This window comes from Nerophis lumbriciformis, linkage group LG18 (genome assembly GCF_033978685.3).
Source record: "Nerophis lumbriciformis linkage group LG18, RoL_Nlum_v2.1, whole genome shotgun sequence".
NCBI lineage: Eukaryota > Metazoa > Chordata > Actinopteri > Syngnathiformes > Syngnathidae > Nerophis > Nerophis lumbriciformis.
In genome coordinates this window covers 37,055,001-37,069,309 of record NC_084565.2, presented here as the reverse complement: position 1 = coordinate 37,069,309, position 14,309 = coordinate 37,055,001, and the positions used below count along the sequence as shown (strand labels likewise).

The window sequence follows — 14,309 nt, the reverse complement described above, 5'->3', positions numbered from 1 at the left end:
GTCCCATTATCTGAGATTAAACTAAGGCCAGCAGCCGGCGCCGCAATCGCATGATCTTAATGAACTGACGTGACAACCGGCAAGGTGGAGTCCTTGGAGTGTCTTTGGTGAAGTTTGGACCCTGCTAGGACCCTTGAGGGAACAAATAGACAGTGGGCCCCATTCAGCAATAAATTCCTAACTCTTATCTTTCTTCCTAAGTGATTTCCTAAGAGGAGTCCATTCAAATTCATGACGTGTTCTTAAACGGCCAAAATGTGACCACCTGCTGTTCTTAAGTTGCTGAATGCCAAATGGTTAGCGTGTGCGTGTATGTCATAATTTGCATATAAACACGCCCTTATTTCCCCCAATATGCATATGTCAACAGCCTTACTTCCGTAATTTGCATAGGTAAACGCCCTTAATTCCCCATATGAGGGCACAATTCCGGCGGAAAAGCCGAACATCAAACACACGGAGAAAATACAAACAGATTGCAGAAGAGACATTCGTATTATCCCGCGGGGGAAATACATAATGTCAAAACGTAAGTTTAAGAAAGGGGGGACTGCTGAGCGTTCAAATAAATATTTGTCACTTCGGGCAAATAGGTCTACATGGTCGTGAAATATGCGCTCCCTCGCCAGGGCACGATCTGCGGCATGTTGCAGTAGCAGCAAAAGCATTGCCATTGCTTATTTTGCTATATGTCTGTCTGTCTGTCTTATCTATCTATCTAGCTATCTAGCTATCTATTGTCGGAGGCAGATATTTACATATATCCGAATTTTAGTGTTACTTATTTTCTTTCATAGTCATATTTGAAAACAGCTTGTGTTTTCCATTTTCTTTTCTTTCTTTTTCTCAGCAAGTAAACTGTGTGTGTTAACCTTGAGTTCTTTGGAATGTGTTTTGACTCGGGAGACGATGTGCATGTATTTTGACTAGGGAGAGGGGAGAAGAGAGAGGGTTTTGGGGTTGGGAGGACAGACCATTTTAGCGGGGCGATCCGAATGTTCTAAGCTGTTTCTGTGAAAGTATATCTGCAAAGCTTTGCAAATATATTACAAAATACCTATTCTGTCTCTGGGGGTTTTTCAACTCAGCTTTAAGTGTCGTAAAGAGCTTGGGAGCGACTTGTGACTTGAATTCCCTGGGAGGAACAACTGGTCCAAAACGCAACACAACATCTATCTATCTATCTATGATATTAATTTAACATTAGACAATAGAAGTAAGGGAACTTGTCACACTTAAGAACAAATAGGCCACCCTAAGAGTGCTCTGGAGCACTCGTAGATTTTGTTCTTACCTACGAACAAATCCCAGCTAAGAAAACATTGGTGAATACAAAAATCTCCTGAAAAACTTCGTAAGTGGGCCTAAGAACAAAATTTGTTCTTAAGAAAGGTTGCTGAATGGGGCCCAGTGACCTTAGCCCTTAGGTGCAGCATACCCCGCTTGTTCTACCTAAAAGGTCTGACAGTTCTTCTCTCACCCCTCCTCACCTTGGAATTTGAAGCCTTCTATCTGGACCCAAAGGCAGAGGTCCTCGGTGTCACAGTCGCACTTCCAGGGGTTCCCGCTTAGCCCCAAAGACCTCAGAGCCGGCAGAGCGATCAGCCCGCTGATGTTGAGGACCGTCAGGTTGTTCCGGCTCACGTCCAGAACCTGCAGAGCCATGTTCTCAGAGAAGGCATCCGGGTGGACCTCCCCGAGACCGGGATTGTCCGTCAGCCGCAGCATGACCAGGGACGCCAGCGGCCCGAAAGTCCGGTCCTCGATCTGCAGCAGGGTGTTGAAGGACAAGTCCAGGTAGGCCAGTTTGCGCAAGTTCCCGAAGGTGGACTCTGAGATTTCGGCGAGGGAGTTGTTGCTGCAGTCCAAGTAGACCAGATCAGACAAGTAGTTGAGCTGCAGCGCCGGCAGGTCTCCGATCCGGTTGTTGGAGATGATGAGCTGCCGTGTGGCCAGGGGCAGGTCGCTGGGGAACAAGACCAGGTCCTGCCCGGCGCACTGGACCACCAGCTGGTCGTCGCACACGCACCTGTCGGGGCAGCCTGCGGTCACGGCCGGCGAGGGCGCCGCCCCCATCACGAAGATGAAGAGGAAGAGGAGTCGTAGGGAGTGGGTGCCGGGCTCGCATGGGAGACGCATGACGGGGCCGCCTGGAGCGTCATGCGCTCGGGCCGAGCTGGACCTGGACTCCGTCTCCGGTCATCCTGCATGGGACTCGATATCCAATGAGAAGACGGGTGACCCGGGCGGGCGAGCAGCTTAGCGGTCCCAGCTGAGGTGCAGAGCCACGGAATCACCCCCTTGGTGACTCATCCTTGGGACTTAGTTGTCCCCAGCCGAGTGCATGATGGCGGCGGGACCGACCCGCACCCCCAAACCCCTGAGCCACTTCCTGCCCGCCTTGATGAAGGGATGAATCAGCCGCGCCGGCTCTCCCCTTCCTCCTGCGCGCTTCGCTCCGAGAGCTGAGGCTGTCAACGCGTCCTTCCCGCTGCTCCGCTCCGCGCGCTACTGACGCTGCCTCCTTCGCCGGCTGGCTCGCTGCGCGTGTGCACGTGAGGGGCGTGCACGGCGGCGGCATGCACGGGGGGGATAATTGTGTCAATGGCGGCGCTGACGTCACCAGGTGTTGCCCTGGGGGCGGGGTGGGGGGGCAGACGAGACCGTCTAAACTCCAAACAAGAGACACGATTCTCTCTCTCTCTCTCTCTCTGACACACACACACACACACACACACACACACACACACACACACACACACACACACACACACACTCACTCTCTAAAGTGCTCTTATTGACTTATGAAAAAAAAAGGAAAATTACAACCAGCAACATGTTTGTTAAATGGATTTTGGCTCCTATAAATACAATAATTCATGTTCCTGTTCAACAATCCTATTTAAAGACTTAGATAATATTTTTTCACTGATTTAAAAGAAACAAAAATGTGGTTTTGTTTCTTAGTTTCCATGACAAGTTCTTGAGCCCAAAGATACAAATGTTTAAAAAAGCGTCCATGAAACCTTCAAAGGCTTCATTCACATCACGTAACATCGCCAACTGGTGGCCTGGCATGCATATTGCAGTCGTCTGTGTCGTTTTGACACCGTTGTCGTCAGTGACTTAAAACAACAAATTTTTCCTGTTTTTCCGAGGTGGTTGCCGGAAAATTGAGTCACTTGTTGCTAGGCAGAATTCATCAGAATCCCGACATGCTCACCAGTTAAAAATACAGCCAAAAATGCTTATTTATACATTATACATAAATACAATAATTCATGTTCCTGATCAACATAATCTTATTTCAATCTTTTTTCAAGACTTCAATATTTTTTTGTTCACTGATTTAAAAGCAACAACAAAAAAGTGGTTTTGTTTCTTAGTTTCCATGATAAATTCTTGGGCCCAAATATACAAATGTTAAAAAAAGCGTCCATGAAACCTTCAAAGGCTTCATTCACATCACGTAACATCGCCAACTAGTGGCCTGGCATGCATATTGCAGTCGTCTGTGTCGTTTTGACACCGTTGTCGTCAGTGACTTAAAAAAACAAAACAACAATTTTTTTCCTGTTTTTCCGAGGTGGTTGCCGAAAAATTTAGTCACTTGTTGCTAGGCAGAATTCATCAGAATCCCGACATGCTCACCAGTTACAAATACAGCCAAAAATGCTTATTTATACATTATACATAAATACAATAATTCATGTTCCTGATCAACATAATCTTATTTCAATCTTTTTTCAAGACTTCAATATTTTTTTGTTCACTGATTTAAAAGCAACAACAAAAAAGTGGTTTTGTTTCTTAGTTTCCATGATAAATTCTTGGGCCCAAATATACAAATGTTAAAAAAAGCGTCCATGAAACCTTCAAAGGCTTCATTCACATCACGTAACATCACCAACTAGTGGCCTGGCATGCATATTGCAGTCATTTTGAAACCATTGTCGTCAGTGACTTCAAAAAATAAAACAAAAAAAATAGTCCCTGTTCTTCCGAGGCGGTTCCCGCAAATTTGAGTCACTTGTTGCTAGGCAGAATTAATCAGAAACTCGACTTGCTCACCAGTTAAAAATACAGACAAAAAAATCTTACTTACTTATTATTATTATTATTATTATTATTATTATTATCTTACTTCTCACCAGTTAAAAATTCGGCCAAAATTTTTTATTTATACATTATACATAAATACAGTATACATAAATACAATAATTCATGTTCCTGATCAACATATTATTTCAATCTTTTTTCAAGACTTAAATAATTTTTTCACTGATTTAAAACAACAAAAATGTGGTTTCGTTTCTTGAGCCCAAAGATACAAATGTCAAAAAAGCGTCCATGAAACCTTCAAAGGCTTCATTCACATCACGTAACATCGTCAACTAGTGGCCTGGCATGCATATTGCAGTCATTTTGAAACCATTGTCGTCAGTGACTTCAAAAAATAAAACAAAAAAAATTGTTCCTGTTCTTCCGAGGCGGTTCCCGCAAATTTGAGTCACTTGTTGCTTGGCAGAATTCATCAGAATCCCGACATGCTCACCAGTTAAAAATACAGACAAAAAATCTTACTTACGTAATATTATTTTTATTATTATTATTATTATTATTATCTTACTTCTCACCAGTTAAAAATACGGCCAAAAATGCTTATTTATACATTATACATAAATACAGTATACATAAATACAGTATACATAAATACAATAATTCATGTTCCTGATCAACATATTATTTCAATCTTATTTCAAGACTTAAATAATTTTTTCACTGATTTAAAACAACAAAAATGTGGTTTCGTTTCTTGAGCCCAAAGATACAAATGTCAAAAAAGCGTCCATAAAACCTTCAAAGGCTTCATTCACATCACGTAACATCGCCAACTAGTGGCCTGGCATGCATATTGCAGTCGTTTGTGTGGTTTTGAAACCGTTGTCGTCAGTGACTTCAAAAAATAAAACAAAAAAATAGTTCCTGTTCTTCCGAGGCAGTTGCCGCAAATTTGAGTCACTTGTTGCTAGGCAGAATTGATCAGAATCCCGACATGCTCACCAGTTAAAAATACAGACAAAATCTTACTTACTTATTATTATTATTATTATTATTATTGTTATTATCTTACTTCTCACCAATTAAAAATACGGCCTAAAATGCTTATTTATGTCATTTCTGTGTAATCATGTTTTGTTTTAAGTCATGTTTTGTTTAGTTATAGGACTCTTTAGTTTCTGTCTTTTCACTCCCTTGTCTTGTTTCCATGATTACCCCATTAGTTTCACCTGTTCCACGTTTGGACTCATTGTGCACTCTTGATTGTCACCATAGCAACCCATTAGTTTTCACCTGTCACGTCACGCACCTGTTTCACGTTTTGAGTCACGCACCTGTTTTCGTTAATCATGTCTGTAGTATTTAAGTTCAGTGTTTTTCAGTTTGTCTTTCTGACGACATCCCCATATTTATGCTTCTGCACACTCTCCACACCCTTATGATCCTTGCTGCTCGTTTTTTCATGCCGGTTCCATGCCAAGTAAGTTTTTGTTTATTAAGCCACAGTTAGTGTTTTTTGTTGTTCATAGTTTCTGCCTTTGTGCAAGTGTTTGGTTTCATAGTTTGTTCTCCGCCATTGTGCGCGCCTTTTGTTTGATCCTTTTTTGTAGTTCTAGTGTTTCAATAAAAAATGTACTTACATTCCCGTCTCGCCCGAGCCAACTTTCCGTTGCATCCCAGAAAAACTAAACCCCAGGACCAAGTCATGACAATTTATGCATTATACATAAATACATTATACATAAATCCAATAATTCATGTTCCTGATCAACATAATATTTTTTCAATCTTATTTCAAGACTTAAAACATTTTTCACTGATTTAAAAACAACAAAATTGTGGTTTCGTTTCTTGAGCCCAAAGATACAAATGTCAAAAAAGCGTCCATGAAACCATCAAAGGCTTCATTCACATCACGTAACATCGCCAACTAGTGGCCTGGCATGCATATTGCAGTCGTTTTGAAACCATTGTCGTCAGTGACTTCAAAAAATTAATTGCTCCTGTTCTTTTGAGGTGGTTGCAGCAAATTTGAGTCACTCGTTGCTAGGCAGAATTCATCAGAATCCCAAAATGCTCACCAGTTAAAAATACGGCCAAAAATGCTTATTTATACATTATAAATAAATACATTATACATAAATACAATAATTCATGTTCCTGATCAACATAATATTATGTCAATCTTATTTCAAGACTTAAATATTTTTTTCAATGATTTAAAAGCGACAAAATAAAAAGTAGTTTTGTTTCTTAGTTTCCATTACAAATTCTTGGGCCCAAAAATACAAATGTTAAAAAAAGCGTCCATGAAACCGTCAAAAGCTTCATTCGCATCACGTAACATCGCCAACTAGTGGCCTGGCATGCATATTGCAGTCGTCTGTGTCGTTTTTGAAACCATGTTGTCAGTTACGTCAAAAAAAAGAAAGAAAAAAACTTCCTGTTCTTTTGAGGTGGTTGCCGTAAATTTGAGTCACTTGTTGCTAGGCAGAATTAATCAGAATCCCGACATGCTCACCAGATAAAAATACAGCCAAAAATGCTCATTTATACATTATACATTAATACAAAAATTCATGTTCCTGATCAACATAATCTTATTTCAAGACTTAAATATTTTTTTTCACTGATTTAAAAGCAACAAAAAAAATTTGGTTTTGTTTCTTAGTTTCGATGACAAATTCTTGAACCCAAAGATACAAATGTTAAAAAAAAGCGTCCATGAAACTTTCAAAGGCTTCATTTACATCACGTAACATCGCCAACTAGTGGCCTGGCATGCATATTGAAGTCGTCTGTGTCGTTTTGAAACCATTGTTGTCAGTTACGTCAAAAAAAAGAAAGAAAAAAACTTCCTGTTCTTTTGAGGTGGTTGCCGCAAATTTGAGTCACTTGTTGCTAGGCAGAATTAATCAGAATCCCGACATGCTCACCAGATAAAAATACAGCCAAAAATGCTCATTTATACATTATACATTAATACAAAAATTCATGTTCCTGATCAACATAATCTTATTTCAAGACTTAAATATTTTTTTTCACTGATTTAAAAGCAACAAAAAAAATTTGGTTTTGTTTCTTAGTTTCGATGACAAATTCTTGAACCCAAAGATACAAATGTTAAAAAAAAGCGTCCATGAAACTTTCAAAGGCTTCATTTACATCACGTAACATCGCCAACTAGTGGCCTGGCATGCATATTGAAGTCGTCTGTGTCGTTTTGAAACCATTGTTGTCAGTTACGTCAAAAGAACAAAAAAAACAAAAAATAGTGCCTGTTCTTTTGAGGTGGTTGCCGCAAATTTGAGTCACTTGTTGCTAGGCAGAATTAATCAGAATCCCGACATGCTCACCAGTTAAAAATACAGCCAAACATGCTTATTTATACATTATACATAAATACATTATACATAAATACAATTATTCATGTTCCCGATCAACATAATCTTATTTCAAGACTTAAAGAATTTTTTCATTGATTGAAAAAAGACAAACATTTGGTTTTGTTTCTTAGTTTTCATGACAAATTATTGAGCCCAAAGATACAAATATTAAGAAAAACGTCCAATAAACCTTCAAAGGCTACATTCACATCACGTAACATCGCCAACTAGTGGCCTGGCATGCATATTGCAGTCGTCTGTGTCGTTTTGAAACCGTTGTCGTCAGTGAAAAATAAAACAAAAAAATAGTTCCTGTTCTTTTGAGGTGGTTGCCGCAAATTTGAGTCACTTGTTGCTAGGCAGAATTCATCAGAATCCCGACATGCTCACCACTTAAAAATACAGACAAAAAAAGCTGACTTATACACTTTTTTCCTCACTCAGGCGCCATCTACTGGATCTGGCAGGGCACTGCACCGCTTGCCCCTACTCAGGAACCAACCTGCACACTGTTCGGACCTGTCTTCATAAAGTAAGCCACATTTGTTGTTGACTGTGTGTGATTCTTTATTCATCAATGGAAGAAGATATTTAATGATAATTTGTCCTTCAGCAGCAGCCTGTAAAACACACACAGATTTAACAGACCTCCCCTCGTATGCTCCACTGGATCATTTCTGCTCCTTCTGTCCCCCCAGCGGCGTCTTGACTACATTATGTGTTCAGACGGAATTGAGGGCGCCAGAGTTTATTACTTATTTACATTTTTAATTGAGACTGGCGGATTATAATGTTTTTACAACAATTTTAAATATGCTCTGGAAGTGTTGTCTAAAGTGCTAGCGGGAGCATGCCGTTTTGGGTTTGTAGCTTTAATGCTAAGTACCTGCGTTTTTCACATACAACAACGTAACATTCCGGAAGGGGATGGCAGGAGACAAACGTTAACTTCATGCTAACATTACAGTCACATGTTAGCCGCAATGTTATGCTAAGTTAGCATATTAGCTGAAGAAAAACAACATGATGACAGATTTAGTCCCCTGGGGCATACTGTACATCAGGGGTGCCCAAACTACGGCCCGTGGGCCGGATCCGGCCCGCCAGCGTCCAAAATCCGGACCGTGGGAAGTAAGAAAAGAAAAACAGGTTAAAAAAAAAAAAATGTTTTCATTATTATTTTTTAAAATCTGTCCTTTCTAATCCACGTTCTACCTCTTGTTACTTTCGGTGTCTCCTAGCTGCTCAGGCGAATCATATTGTTTAAAAATGCATCATCACGCTCTGAATATATATACAGTGTACATCCACTTGTAAAGAACATAATGTCATGGCTGTCGTGAGTTAATCATTTCTACAACTAGTATGGTTGCAAAGCTGAAACTTTAAGGAATTGACGGAAGGGCACCACCAGGAGTGGAGCCTGCAGCTTAATTTGACTCAACACGGGGAACCTTACCTGGCCCGGACACGGAAAGGATTGACAGATTGATGGCTCTTTCTCGCCAGGGACGGCGTGGCGCGGTTGGAAGAGTGGCTGTGCCAGCAACCTGAGGGTTCCTGGTTCAATCCCCACCTTCTACTAACTCGTCACGTCTGTTGTGTCCTTGAGCAAGAGACTTCGCCCTTGCTCCTGATGGGTCGTGGTTAGGGCCTTGCATGGCAGCTCCCGCCATCAGTGTGTGAATGTGTGTGTGAATGTGTGAATGTGGAAATACTGTCAAAGCGCTTTGAGTACCTTGAAGGTAGAAAAGCGCTATACAAGTATAACCCATTTACAACTCTTATTTTTTAAAGTTAAGTTAAAGTTAAAGTACCTATGGTTGTCACACACATACTAGGTGTGGTGAAATTTGTCCTCTGCATCTGCACCCTGGGAGGTGAGGGGAGCAGTGAGCAGCAGCGGTGGCCGCGCCTGGGAATCATTTTTGGTGATTTAACCCCCAATTCCAACCCTTGATGCTGAGTGCCAAGCAGGGAGGTAATAGCTCCCATTTTTATAGTCTTTGGTATGACTCGGCCGGGGTTTGAACTCATAACCTACCAATCTCAGGGCGGACACTCTAACCACTAGGCCACTGAGTAGTTTTTTTTTTGATAGAGTGGTTGTCACAAAAAACATTCATGAAGTTTGGTTATTTTATGAATTTATTATAACATAGTGGGCCACTATGAATGACGTGGCGGGCTACATTAAATGACGTGGAAAACGACATTGAATGACATGGCAGGCCACATTAAATGATGTGGCAGGCCACAATAAATAACATGGTGGGCCACATTTAATAGCATGGTGGGCCACATTGAATGACGTGGCGGGCTACATTAAATGATGTAGAACAGTGGTCCCTGTGGATTGATTGGTACCGGGCCGCACAAGAAATAAAAAATAAATAAATAAAATAAAATTAAAAAAAAAAAGTTAAATTTTTTTTTTTTTTATTGTTGTAATTTTTAATTTATTAAATCAACATAAAAACACAAGATACCCTTACAATTAGTGCACCAACCCAAAAATCCTCTCGCCCCCATTTACACTCATTCACACAAAAGGGTTGTTTCTTTCTGTTATTAATATTGTGGTTCCTACATTATATATCAATATAGATCAATACAGTCTGCAAGGATACAGTCCGTAAGCACACATGATTGTATTTTTTTATGAAAAAAGATAAATAAATAAAATTTAAAAAATAAATCATCCCCCCCCAGTCCGTGGGACAAATTTACAAGCGCAGTGACAAAAAGGTTGGGGACCACTGATGTAGAAGACGACATTGAATGACATGGCAGGCCACATAAAATGATGTGGCGGGCCAGATCTGACCCACTGACCTTGAGTTTACCTCATGTGCTTTAAGGGTCAAGATGTGCGGCGAAGCCTGTCCCTTTTAAAAAAAAAATATTTTTTTTTTACCAAAACAGTCCATGAGGTCGTGATAAATATGTTCCCCCTGCTGTGTGCTCATAAACAGGCTGCAGGGACCAACATCAGCATCAGGCTGTCATTACAAAGTCACTTTTGGCAAAGAGACAATGATCCAGAGGTCATTAACATGACAAACCCCCGCTTGCCGCCAAATAGCAAGCCCCTTCTGCGGGCTCCATTTGGTTCCTCCATTCCTGACACGTCCGTACAAGAGATGGATATCAGCGGCGCGACTCAACAGGCTGCAATTTTTCTCCTGTCAGCTCCGCTTCACGTGGCGGCCATGACTAATTCATTGTGTCGCCCGCCTATGAATGCGTGCATGAATCATTTAGGATCATATATGGAGCTGCATGATGGCTCAAATGAAAATGGCTTTTTTTTTTCTTTTTCCGTGGCACAAAATGGCTCCAAAAACGTAGCGTCCACCTGTGTGCAACATTAACACGCCTTGAAAAATGGCTGGAGGCTAAAGCCTTGACCTTTCACGGTTCCCCCACTCGTTCTAAATCTGATTATATGTGCCATGCGTCCTCATGGTGAAAATGAGTATTTATGGTAACATTACGCTCTGTGAAGGAGGTGGTGGAAATATGTGCCATACTTTCCTTTCCCTGGTAATTAGGTGACAATTGCAGCCGTTCATCAGCATTAAGTTGCTTCATTAGCTGGGTGACTGACAGAGGGAAAGGTCAGCGACCTCTTTGTGACCCCGGGAGGCAGGAAATGTGCTTAGAAAGCACGGCTGCTGCACACGCCCAGTCATCACTGCCTTCAGTACGTCACACTTAACCATCTTATCCGAATTTGTATTTATCCCATTATGAATCCATTCATTATTTTCACAAAAAAAAAACCCTCAGAGGATATTGCCGACTTTTTTGTTTTATGAGGATTTTTTTTTTTTTGCTGTATTTTTGGTCATAACTTTGTTGTTACTCCAAAGATGTTTACTAAGAGGGTTTTTTCATGTTTAATATTAATATTTCAAATACTTTCACGTATATATGGAAGCCCCTTTCCGCCATTGGAAAAAATACCTCAATGGCAAGTCATAATTATGAGATAAAAAGTCAAAATTGTGAGATAAAAAGTTATAACTATGAGATAAAAAGTCAAAATTAAATTAAAGTCGTAATTATAAGATAACAAGTTATATGTATGAGCTAAAAAGTCGAAATCATGAGATAAAAAGTCATAACTATGAGATAAAGTCGAAATTATGAGATAAGTCATAACTATGATAAAAAAAGTCATGATAATGAGATAAAAAGTCATAGTTATGAGATAGAAAGTCGAAATTTGAGATAAGAAAGTCGAAATTATGAGATAAAAAGTCGAAATTTGAGATAAGAAAGTCGAAATTATGAGATAAAAGTTATAATTATGAGATAAAAAGTCATAATAGTGAGATAAAAAGTCGAAATTATGAGACAAAGTCGAAATTATGAGATTCAAAGTCATAACTATGAGATAAAAAGTCATAACTATGAGATAAAAGGTCATGATTATGAGATAAGAAAGTCGAAATTATGAGATAAAAAGTCATAACTATGAGATAAAAAGTCATGATTATGATATAAAAAGTCATAACTATGAGATAAAAAGTCATGATTATGATATAAAAAGTCATAACTATGAGATAAAAAGTCATAATTATGAGATAAAAAGTCATAATAATGAGATAAAAAGTCATAATTATGAGATAAAAAGTCGAAATTTGTGAGATAAGAAAGTCGAAATTATGAGATAAAAAGTTATAATTATGAGATAAAAAGTCGAAATTATGAGACAGTCGAAATTATGAGATACAAAGTCATAACTGAGATACAAAGTCATAACTATGAGATAAAAAGTCATGATTATGAGATAAAAAGGTCATGATTATGAGATAAAAAGTCGAAATTATGAGATAAAAAGTTATAATTAAAGGATAAAAAGTCATAACTATGAGATAAAAGTCATAATTATGAGATAAAAAGTCATAACTATGACATACAAAGTCATAATTATGAGATAAAAAGTCATAACTATGAGATAAAAAGTCATAATTATGAGATAAAAAGTTATAATTATGAGATAAAAAGTCATAATGAGATAAAAAGTCGAAATATGAGATAAAGTCGAAATTATGGGATACAAAGTCATAACTATGAGATACAAAGTCATAACTATGAGATAAAAAGTCATAACTAAGATAAAAAGTCCTGATTATAAGATAAAAAGTCGAAATTATGAGATAAGGTCGAAATTATGAGATAAAAAGTTATAATTAAAGGATAAAAAGTCATAAATATGAGATAAAAAGTCATAATTATGAGATAAAAAGTCGAAATTTGCGAGATAAGAAAGTCGAAATGATGAGATAAAAAGTCGAAATGAAAAGTCATAATAAAATAAAAAGTCGAAATTATGAGATACAAAGTTATAATTATAAGATAAAAAGTCAGAACTATGAGATAAAATATGATTATGAGATAAAAAGTTGAAACTTTGAGATAAGAAATAAAAAGTTATAATTATGAGATTAAAAGTCATAACTATGAGATAAAAAGTCATCATTACGAGATAAAAAGTCATAAGATAAAAGTCATAATTATGAGATAAAAAGTCATAAGATAAAAGTAATAATTACGAGATAAAAAGTCATAAAATAAAAGTCATAATTATGAGGTAAAAAGTCATAAGATAAAAGTCATAATTATGAGATAAAAAGTCGAAATTATGAGATAAAAAGTTATAATTATGAGATAAAAAGTCATAACTATGAGATAGAAGTCGAAATTATGAGATAAAATGTCATAACTATGAGATAAGAGTCGAAATTATGAGATAAAAAGTCATATCTATGACATAAAAAGTCAAAACTATGAGATAAAAAGTAAATAATTCCAACTTTTTGTCATACTTTTTACTTTTTATCTTATGACTTATAACATCATCATTTGAACTTTATGTTTATTTATCTTTTTAATCTCATAACTTGTACTTTTTATCTCCTAAATTCGACTTTTTATCTCATAAATACGACTTTTTATCTCATAATTTCGTCTTTCTCATCCAAATTTGGACTTTTTATATGATAGTTACGACTTTTTATCTTATGATTTCGAGTTCTCATCTCATAATTTCGACTTTCTCATCTCATAATTTAAGACTTTTTTATCATATAAACATGACTTTTTATCTTAAAATTATGACTTTTTATCTTATGAATATGACTTTTTATCCCATAATTATGACTTTTCATCTCCTTATTTCGACTTTCTTATCTCATAGTTATGACTTTATCTCAAAATGATGACTTACTATTGTGTTTTAGAGGCGGTAACGAGCTTCCATACATATATCATATTTTTGCATGAGTTTTATTTCTTGCCCACTCACTGGGCCCAATCGTTGGGGGTGGGATCATTTCAAGCTAAATTCAAAATATATGTTATTGGTATGCAGAATGTTTGCCACTTGTCACAAGGCCGAAGCCTAACTAAAAAAAAAAAAAGCGAACCTATCATTACTTTGTTCCCAAGAAGAGGAAGGACAGGGAGAGTCGGCACACAACGAGAAAAAATGACTTTTTATCAGCAAGAAACGACAATAACATGATTTGTCCAGAGGTAGCTCCGCCCCCATTTACCATATATGGTCGCACCTTTGCACACTCTTATCTAATGTACTTAATAAGGTTTTGTTTGTTTTTTATCCTAAAAAAAGCACATAGGCTTCCTGTTATAACTCCGCCCACTTTCTTTCCGCTCAATATGGTCGTAACTCCTGGGCCATCTCGCCTCACTGAGACCTTTTCCTTCAGGTTTTCTTTCTTCGCCCAACTTCCATCACTTTAATAGAATTGCAGCAAAGGGCAAGATCATCCCTCAGTTACACTCATTAGCTTTATAGCCGCTGGCGGGACTGCCTGCGTGTGTGTGTGT

The 14,309-nt window shown here is 38.2% G+C and overlaps 1 protein-coding gene across 1 annotated transcript in view; it reads right to left on the bottom strand.

Annotated features, from left to right (window-relative positions):
* The window catches only part of lrrc52 (leucine rich repeat containing 52), a 36,544-nt gene extending 34,071 nt beyond the window's left edge, over positions 1 to 2,473 (bottom strand). The window contains exon 1 of the mRNA XM_061978614.2: positions 1,491 to 2,473. Within this exon, the coding sequence (XP_061834598.1) occupies positions 1,491 to 2,139 (649 nt within the window). The 5' untranslated portion in view covers positions 2,140 to 2,473. The remainder of the gene's footprint in view (positions 1 to 1,490) is intronic.
* Positions 2,474 to 14,309: the final 11,836 nt, after the last annotated feature.